Raw genomic sequence first — 10,353 nt, 5'->3', positions numbered from 1 at the left:
AGGAGCCGTTTGGTCGCGCCACTGCGGAGGAGCCTTTCGTCGCTCCACCGCTGAGGAGTCATTTTTTTTCACTCTCTCAAGGGATCCATTCGTTTTTCCATCCTGTAGGAGTCTTTCATCGCTCCCCATCTAAGGGTCTGCTTTTCGCGCCACACCTCAGTGTCTGTTCTGTGGATAAATCTTTTATAATTTTCTTCTTTTGATTATTTTTGTGAGAATTTAAATCTGACTCCTTCATTAATTTGATGTATTTTTTAAATTAACTTAATGACTCTTCTGTCTAAATTAATTTTTCTTTACTACTCCTCCCTTTACTCCTCCCTTCATGGCAGTGACCCAGCGGAGGACTTTATGGCGGCGCCCCAAAGGAGACGGTTGTTGCACCACCCCAGAAAGGCCTCCACTGCGCTGTGCCAGAGCAGCCTGTTGTCACACTGTCCCGGAGGAGCCCATCATCATGCTGCCTTGGAGGAGCCCTTCACTGTGCTGGCCCCAGAGGAGTTCTGCATCTGTTCCATGCAGGAGCAGCGCATTGTTTCAGCTCCCTGGAGGAGCCCGTTTCTGCACCTCCCCATAGGAGCCTGTCATCATGACACCCCAGAGGAACCCTTCACTGCACCACCCTGGAGGAGCCCATCATCACGTCGCTGTGAAGGAGGTGTTCACCACACTGCACTGGAGGAGCCCTTCACCGCACTGTGCCAGAGGAGCCCAGTGTCACGTCTCCCCACCTCAGAGCTACTGATCCTCTCGCTGCCCCAGAGGAGCCTGTTTTTGTGCCCCTCCCGAGGCGCGTCACCACATTGCCCTGGAGGAGTCTTTCAGCACCTGTTTTTTTGAGGAGTGCTTCCCTGTTTGCCTTCTTCGGAGGCCTCCACTGCATGGCTCTTTTTGAGGTGTTTCACCCTGTGGCTTTTTTCTTGATTCCTACAGCGCCTGATGTATTAATATAACAGCACCGTCCTGGAGCAGTGCTTCACTGCCTGGCTGTTTTGGACCACTTCTACACATGGCCCTGTAGTAGCCTTTCAGTGCCCTGCTGTTTGGAGCACTTCAATGTGTGCCTTTTTTGGAGCTTTCCATCTCCTGGTTTTTGTAGGGTGCTTCAGCATGTGGCTTTTTCAGAGTGCTGCATGCCCAGATTTTCTTGCTATGCCTCAATGCGCTTCCTGTGATGCATGCTTTCTGTGTGTTACCTTCCATGTTTTTTCTTCTGGAACCAGCAGATGAGCAGGTGGATTAGTTTACATGGGGTTTTTATGTTCCTCCATTGTCTTTTGAGCTCAGGGATGTCTTTTTCTGGATAACGTTACCATCTCTGTCTTCTCTTCTGTCAGTTTTACCCAGTACTGGTTTTGAGGGAGACAACTGTACTTTGAGCTACTTTGTGCTTGGCGTTGGTTCTTATTCATTATTCTTTTGGTGTTTTTATGTCAGGTTTTGTCCCTTGTTCTTCTGTTCTGGATGGTGTTAGGAAGGTCACTTTGGAAGCTGCAGTGATGTCTGTCTCACTGGTTTGGGGGCTTTTTCTGGCAACATGCATTAGGGTGGAGTCTGTAGAACAGGATGCTAACAGAACGTAAGAGAGAACAGGATCTCTGGTGAGTCTGAGGGTGCAGTGTCTGTCTTGTCTCAGTTCTGCTTTCTTCTGTTCAATGGTTTGGGTTTTTTCAGTGCAGATGGTATGAAGCATTTGGAAGGGGGTAGCCCAAGCACCCAGCAAGGGTCCCAGTCCTGCTGACACAGAGCAAGAGAGGATGCAGATGCCAGAAGTGTTGGGTAAGTGCCTAGGTGGCTGAGTGCTGAAAGCTGAAGCATCTGTTGCTGCTTGTTGGAGGCATGCGAATCCTGGGAATATCTCTGCCCAGGTAGCTGAGCTGGTGCAGTTTTCAGATGTGTGATGCTGTGCTGCAGAGGCAGCAGCTGGAGGGTGCTGTTGCCACAAGAAAGGCTGCCAGGCTGAAAGAAGGAGGAGCACAGTTGAGTCTGAGCTCCTGAGTGAGTCAGTCAGCCCTCAGGGAAATTTCATGTCCTGGCTATCATGACCCACCCTGGCCTAGGGTCTTGCAGGTAGTCCACTTTTGGTAGAGGGACAATGGTTGGAGTTTCTTTTCCTGCTATTGCTTTATTAAAATACATACTTTATTTTCTCAGCGCCCATTGCTGAGAATAACTGCTTTTCCTTCTCTTAATCCTCTCTTAGCTATTCGAGGTCACCATTTTAGTTTCCAGTTACACCTGTTCGTTTGTTTTTCAGAGAGCAGTGTGAGGGAGCAAGGACTAGATTTTACCTTCAGTTAGCCCTGGAGAAGCTCCTGCAGAAGGAAGCGAGCCTATGGTTTTGGGAGCTGTGCTGCAGGAGGAGAGCTGGACAGGAATCTGGCATGAGAGCACCACACTTTTGCTTTTGGCAATAAAAGTTGGAGCAAGCCACAACTGAGACATGGTGGCACCTGGTTTATTCTCCACATGGTTATGTAAACCCCTCTAACAGCTCTCAGGAGAATGCCTCACCCCCGCCAGCTCCTTATCCTTGACACATGCCACAGTTCCTGCATGGTGAAGTCCTTATTGCTGCGCTGCCACTGGAGCTAATAGTGGGCAGCTGGCGGCCGTGGAGGTCTTGCTGCAGTTTTTACCGCCTTCCAGCAGGTAGGAGCTGCTTCTCCTCTGTGACAGATGCTGCTTTTGTCTCAGCTTGTGCTTTTCTTTCTCTGTTTAAGCATGGCTCTTGCAGCAGAGCTCCAGGTAGGTGCAGTCCGCATTCAATTGCCTCACTAAATGTTGCCATTCAATGTAAGTGAGAAGGTGTTTCTGCTGGGGAGGGCGGGGCAGGAGGCAGCAGGGTAGCCCCCACCTGACAGGGAGCTGAGGGAGCACCCATTTCTGGAGCACACGTTGGCACCCACGCTCCCTAGACTGAGTTTTGTGGGTACAAAAAAGCCTTTCTCTTCTTTTCTCCCTGCACAGCTCACTGACTTAAATTATAGGGGTGTGGGGTCTGGCCCTGTCCCTGGCTGCTGGTTGGACCATGGCCTGCCTGCTCCCCCCTGCCTGAGGGAGCCACTCTGGTCAGGGCCTGTCCCTGATGTACACTTCTGCACTTAAAGGGAGTTTTTAAGTGACTGTAAGAGTGTTCTCCATTTAAGTGCAGTCATGGGTGGCAGGCAGGCCCTGGCCGATGGAGGGGGCCATACCCTGTCACTCCCTAGACAAAATTACTTCTGTGGGGACAAAAAAGCTCCATGGGGTTTCTGTTCCCATGCAAGGCCCTTGGGCTCTCTGACCTGGGCCCCTGCTTGCTGGAGCTCCATTTAGGAGCAGACATTGGTCCCTGAAAGAGAAGCCTGTGACCAGTTCTGGGGTGTTTGGAGTTGGTGCAGATGCAGGCTAAGGGCGGTGTGACTGCTTGGCTGCCCTGATAGGGGAACAGGAGACTGCCACCCTTCCTTGGTGGGAATCGCCCTCTCTCTGGGGATACTGCTCACAACAAATGCAGTTGAGGGCAAAGCACAGCTTTTTCTCCTGCCTTATCCAGTGGTTCAGGATGAAACACTGCTTTGCTGCTGGGAAGGCCTCAAGATGTCAAAATACAGCAATGTAGCAGACCCCAAAACCTAAATCCACAACAGGGGCTGTGGCAGCTGCTGCTTTACTACTGTTCGCAGGGTCAGGGTGATGGCGGAGAACACTGGGCCGGCTGGACCAGAAGAGCTCTCTTGGACCTCTCAAAGTGATTTCCCGAATTGTAAAGCAATTCTTTCCCCCAGTTTTTGCTTGGTACTATATTGCTTGGTGAGGGTTGAGCTTTTTGGTTTTTAATAACTCAGCCTGAGGTGGATTTCCAGGTGTGAAAAATTGTTGGTTGTTTGGCTTTGTTGCACCAAGAAGAGTCTAGGAAAAATAGGTGGGAGGAGTATCAGGACGGTATCTAATAACAGGTGGTATTGCCAGCTAATCCCCAATATCTAGGACAGGCTTCAGGATGTAAATATCAGTGTATAGTTTCGGAAGAAATCATGAGATTCAGGAGAAATTACAAGATTAAGCCTCTTGATGATGAAATACTGCAACTCTCTGTTTCTTTAAATTTCTTTGGCAAGCTGGGAAACAAATGGATTTAGTACTTGTCCCTATTAAAAAATGTCATATTGAAGAAGTATTTCAACAATTGTTTTGCCTAACAGAGCAAATTATGAGATGAACGTGTATTTTTTAAGAGCCGCTAATTGTCGAGAGGATTTGAGCACTTTAATGGATTTGAATATCCTTTTACCATTAAATTTAATAGGTCAGCCTGGTAGTTTTTCTTTAGCAGAAATGGGATGATTCACATTAGTCACTTGGGGTAGGAAAATTATGGCTAAGGGAAAATACAAAAAATAATTCACAATGCTGATATTGACTCCGTGTTTAGTGTTTTATTAGCAGGATTTGCTGCTCACTTCAAATTCGCAAATAGACAAATTATTTACAAAAGCCATTTACTTCAAAAGTAGGTGGTACCACATACTTCAAAACAGGAAGCGTTTGTCATCACGATAGAAAAGACTTGATTTCAATACACAAAAGTCCATGATACCTTATGTGTAGTTTAAATGAGTAGGTATTACTGCTACTGTCACCTGCTTTATTACGATTATCAGTTAAGAAACACCCATCCTGGAGCTGCGCAAAATCAGAATAGTAAAAACAGCACTGCAGGAGGCAATGCAGAATTCATCTTGAGTTATTGCCTCATGTTTGACCAGGCAATCAGCCACTCAACTCCAGCAGCGACTGGCTTGCTGAAGCCTAGGCTGTGTCTCCATTGCTTGCAGAAGGACAGATTGTCTCGAGATCTCTCTGCGATTTTGGCCATACTAGTACTTTATTTTGAAGGTGTACACAGACTTGATAAGATACCTAGGCCTGGTTCTGCAGAGTGAATTTTTTCCCGCTAACATGCTATTCTTTTATATGGGTCCCACTGAAAAACAAGTTGAAACACATGAAATTCTGTCTGAACAAAAGAAAACACTTTTTTTACTGTGAGGGCTGTTGAACCTGGCACAGGTGGTCCAGGGAGGCTGTGGAGTCTCCATCCCTGCAGTTAGTCAATGCCCAACTGGACACAATCCTGGGCAACCTGTTGCAGCTGATCTTGCTTGAGCAGAGGGGTGGACTAGACAATCTGGAGATGTGGTTCCCCACCTCTACAGTTTTGTGGTTGATTCTGTGAAGAGTTCAGTGACTCAAGGCAGTAGAAGCTGGCCATAGGGTGCCTGGAGGTGAGAGAAGGGAACAGGTCCCTTCAATATGTAGCTGTGCCATTTCCAAATACATAATAGACAGAGTAACACTTTACATAAAACTACGGAGTGGAGTGTTGGTAAAATATTCTTAAACAAGGTGTCACAGGAAGAGACTTGAGGTTTTCACCAGACTGTGGAGCAGTATTTAGCTTTGTAGAGAATGTGCCTTTCGTAAGAGCATGCTGCACATTGGACAATAGAAAGCTGGTGGTCTGTAGATTTCAAGGAGCTTCATCGTGAGGGGTAAACTGTGAAGATAAAGAGTGACATGAAGCAAAATGGGCTTTTTTGCCATCCTTCCTCTTGTGAGCAGAAGGAAAAGGACACCAAATAGCTTAAGGGTACAAATGATAAGCTCAAAGGGGTTAAGAGATTTCTCTTAGGAAGAAAAAAGAGGCATCATTCCTAGCATCAGCAATCAACTCTTCCATCTTTGCAATATGCTTTAATGCATTCATAAACATTTTGTTTACCTTAAATTTTAAACAACTGAAATCAGTGTCTACGTCCCAGATTTACAGATGGGTGAACTGAAGCACAGCATCAGTCTGAGTTATGGGATTATACAGCAGTCCAATGAAAAGAGTTCTTGCGGAAATGCATAGTCGGCTGCTTTTTGAGGGCTCTCACCAATGATGGGTATCCCCAGACAAGGGAGAAGCTTCTGAGGAGGCATCATTTCCTTTTTACCCCCTCTCCAAATTATGTGAGATTAGAACTGCAGAAAATTTATTTCAGTTTTATGCAGTCTACCTCTTCTGTGACTGGCATTGCACTTGTTCTCAGGTCGAAATCCGTGCTAGATTTGCTTCCATTATATGTTGATCTCCATCTGAGCAACATAATCTTTTTGAAATACTTCATGGTGTTATTTTTTACAGTTACAAAACACATGGTGTTTATCATGCTGTTACTCATAGCAATGCATTCAACGATGTAAAAAGCAGTAAGATAATGCTTCTCTTTCACAAAGATGGTGGGGAAAAAGTCACGGACAATTGTGAAGCCATAGAAAGGTGCCCAGCAGAGAACATAGGCAGTCAGGATACACATCAGTACCATAACAGTTTTTCTTCTGCATCGAAGTCTCTTTCTGATCTGTTCTGTCTGAAATCCTGGTACAGTTTTAAACCAAAGCTCCCGAGAGATCCTGGCATAACACAAGGTCATCGTAATCACAGGTGCAACAAATTCAATGCCAAAGATAAAGAGGAAGTATGATTTGTAGTACATCTGCTGGTCAACTGGCCAAATCTGACCACAGAAAATCTTCTCCTGGTTTTTCACTATAAATAACACCGTTTCAGTAGCAAAGTATGCAGATGGGATAGCTACAAGTATGGAGACGATCCAGACCAAGGCGATTAGGAAGGTTGCTGTTTGATAATTCATGCGTGGTTTCAGTGGGTGAACAATGGCCAGATACCTAGAACAGACAAGCACATACAAAATGAAGTCAGAAAACACTATTAGAATACACTTCAAAATACAAGTGGATAGAATTAGGCAGAAGGAAATTGTTGTCATTCTTAGAGAGAGCCTGACAAATTTGTGAGGAGAGTTAAGAAAGTTTTCTGAAGTAGCAGCCTAGAGCTGAGTTCCTAAATCTGGGTAGAAGCTCTGGAGTGAGTGGCTGAAGGGTTTGTTGGGACAGCGGGCACTTGGCAATCTGAATGTATGTTAGGGTGTCTGAGGATGGTTTTAAGACCTCAGTCTTAAACTCCCACCTGTTAAAAAGATCAAACTGAAAAAGTTGTAGTTTTGTATCACAAACTTTTTAACACAGATTACATGTCTGGAAGTTACAGGACTGGAAATGGAGAAAGAGAGAGAATATTCCTATTACTGACATATGTTTGCAGGACCTTGCACAATGCGACGGTGATGTCGTATCCAGGACATGGTGTGACACAGCATCTGGAAGTTCTTTGGTGGACAGCGCATGTTCAAGTGAGAGTTTGAAACATGCAGTAATACACACCTAGTTGGGTGCAGGTAAAAAGAGAAACATGTAGAAACATGAAAATATTATCCCTAGGCACAGAACTATTTACGCTTTTTTTGCCGAGAGGTCAAATATACGTAACTTTTTATTATTTTCTTGGTTATCCCATGGCATGCACAGAGCTGAAGCTGATGCTAATGAATGCTTACAGGTGAGCATGTTTTCAAGCCACCACCTAAAGACTCTGTATCCATTTTCTGCCCATGCAAATTTTTGTTTCATCTGCTGGAGGTGACTATTGCTGATTAATCTTAAATATGCTGTGTTAAGTAACATGCCAAACCATAAAAGTTGAGTTAGGTGTTTGCACTCCTTATGACTGTAAAGCTGCAAGGTGTGCTGCAGTGTTTCACAAAGAAGTGTGGAGAAACAGCAGTACATGACTTGCAAGATCCATCAGTTGCCCTTGATTCAGTTAAAAAGGGGCTAGGACCACATGGCATTCACTCTGGGGTTTTTTGTTTGGTTCGAGTCTGGGAAGTTCATTTTTTAAGATGCTATAGATGTGAGAATAGCTTACATTGGAGTGCACTGTCCCAGAAGGATTAGGATATTTCTGCTAAAAGGAGATTTTTACCAGAGCTCCCAGTACAATTGTATTTAACACAAAGGATTGTTTCAAAAAGTGGAATTTCTCATTCATTCAGACACTTTTCTATCTGTATATATTCTATACATAGATAGCGTCCACAGGATACATTAATTCTAAAATAAAATGGAGAGTCAGTGGTGCTTTTCATCAGCCAGATCTTGGAAGCAGATAAATTGTTCATTGCTCTTAAATAGTGCAGGTTAGATGTCAAGGGGCAGCAGAATTACTCAGAACATTGTGGAGCTGATAAATGAGTATTTTTAGATCTGGTCCTGTGGAAACAAGGTTGTGGGGTAATGTATACATATGCATTCATAAGTATGCATATTCACTCAGCAGAACATTTGGCTGGATGGGGTAAATCTCTACATGAGCGTTGGGAGGGAGGTTTTGTGGTGGGTTTCCTGAGTGTCATTGCTTATCACACTTGGGCTGTTACTGCAGAGTGGTCCTGGAGCACATGAACTGAATTCAGATGAAACTGCCCTTGAAGATGAGCTCCAAAAGTGTACATAAAACACACAAAGTGCCCATGTGCGTTCAGTCCAGGGGACCCAGCTAAAAGCTAACCCCCCTCCCGCCTCAATGTTTACAGCATGGACATTGAACCCTTAGCACAAACTCTTGCTCTTCAGATCTTCTCCTTTCACATTGCGTTATTTTCTAGTGTAGATGTGGCCTTAAATACCTGAAATTCCTATGTTTCGTGTGAATAGACATCAAGGAAGATGAAAGAGACAGTGGGACAGGCTTACCCTCTCTACATAGGTGAGCCCTTCTGAATGATCTAAATATGGGAAGACTTCTGTCAGGAGCCTGTTCTTTTTAGAGACTGAAGTCAAAGACCCACATGACATAACCAGCATGGAATGGTTGATCGTTAAATGAACAATGTTTTTCTCTGTTTACCAAGTCAAAAGCTCACCAAAAAAAGGCAATCAAACCAAAACAGTGTGTTCTTACAACAAACTTCAGTGATTAATCATTTCCAGGATTGTTTTTAAAGATGCATGGGGAGATACGCTAGAAATTTTCTGATTTCTTAGCAGGCTTAAGGGCTCAATGACCCATGTTACTTCATCAACCTGGGATGCACTAGCAGAGCTTTCCAAGAAAATTTTTTAGAAGTTGAAAAAGACAAGTAATAGAAAATGGTAATGCATGCATGATAGTGTTTAGAAGCTTAACCCTGAGTCCTCAGCTGCAGTTCAAAGGTTATTTTGTTAGACACTTGTTAAGGATTTATTTAATAGGAACTGACTGTCTTCTCCCCCACACCAGGCAAAAGATCTCCAAACTTCCCCAGAGTCTTTCCACAGACTTCTGTTGACATCAGTAACAGCTGAATCAGCTGCACACAAGCTGTATCTCTACAACCATCAGCAGGGTTAACTGTTCCTGAGCTGTCTTTTGGATCAGGTACCAAAAACTATGCAACATTAGACTGGAGCATAAAATGGCACGCAGGAGAAATTGGAAAAAGAAAAGGGAAGGGGGTGGGGGGGGTGGGAATCATGGAGTGTGTATATGCAGAGGGTATACAGAGATGTATATTGTGCTTGTACGCAAAAGATGACTTATTGTTGATGGTCTTTCTGTAAAGAATTTACTCTGCGGGTCTCTGGCTTTCTGTGAGTCAGTTGTATCACTTGTGTCAGCATGAAGCTGATCCTCAGCGCCTGCGTCTGTCAGAGTCCATGGTGCACGAGGCTAAGAGAACAGGAGTCATAAGAAAGAATACAATTAAGTTAAACTGTAAATTCCTGGAGTGAGAGGCGGGCATAGAAATATCTCAGGACTGCAGCATAAAGCAGGTAGTATAGCGGGTAGATAGTATTATGTTCTGCTTACCCCATTATGAAGGCTGTAGGAAAATCTCTGCTAAACCAGGTTGGTGTAGCATTTTATCATTTTCTGTGCCATAAATATGAGTGCCATAAATGACCTGTGGGTCTTTCCTGGCCTGCCACTGTGCCATCCTCAGAGAGGCAGGGAGAGAGAGAGGAGAGTATGAGAGAAAGGTATTTTATGGAGAGGAGAGTGCTAGCCATACTCGCTGAGCATCTGCTTCTGGGTTGGAGCATCTAGCTAAGACCTCAGTACTATCAAATGGTTAATTTAATGATCATTGGGTTTTCTCAGAATAGCATGACAGAGAAGAGCAACTCTGTTTTGCAGGCCAGACAGGAGTCTTACCTTTTACTCTTTCATACCAAAACAAAAACTAGGAAAAATACCTTACAGGGAAAAAGAAATACTCTGTAAGGCAATAATCCTGATGGAAAGTCACCTGTCAAATTCCGTATCACCAGTCAACTCTTTCTCTTGCTGTAGAGTATTTACTTCACTGTTTATAGAAAAGGTTAGACTCAGAAAAGCTATGTAGGCTGGTAGAAAAGGTTCCTTAGAGATGTATTGTTTGGATCAGAGTTATATAGTGCTTATGAACACACTCGTCTCTG

At 44.4% G+C, this 10,353-nt stretch overlaps 1 protein-coding gene across 1 annotated transcript in view; it reads right to left on the bottom strand.

Moving 5' to 3' along the window:
• Nucleotides 1-4,947: 4,947 nt before the first annotated feature.
• The window catches only part of LOC104122527 (prokineticin receptor 2), a 6,222-nt gene continuing 816 nt past the window's right edge, over nt 4,948-10,353 (bottom strand). The window contains exons 2-3 of the mRNA XM_035890248.1: nt 6,028-6,720; nt 4,948-4,969 (exon numbers count right to left, since the gene is read on the bottom strand). Of these exons, the coding sequence (XP_035746141.1) occupies nt 4,948-4,969; nt 6,028-6,720 (715 nt within the window). The remainder of the gene's footprint in view (nt 4,970-6,027; nt 6,721-10,353) is intronic.

This window comes from Egretta garzetta, unplaced genomic scaffold (genome assembly GCF_000687185.1).
Source record: "Egretta garzetta isolate BGI_Z169 unplaced genomic scaffold, ASM68718v1 scaffold252, whole genome shotgun sequence".
Classification (NCBI taxonomy): domain Eukaryota; kingdom Metazoa; phylum Chordata; class Aves; order Pelecaniformes; family Ardeidae; genus Egretta; species Egretta garzetta.
Note: the sequence above shows the minus strand (reverse complement) of the source record. Positions and strands in the feature narration are given on the sequence as shown.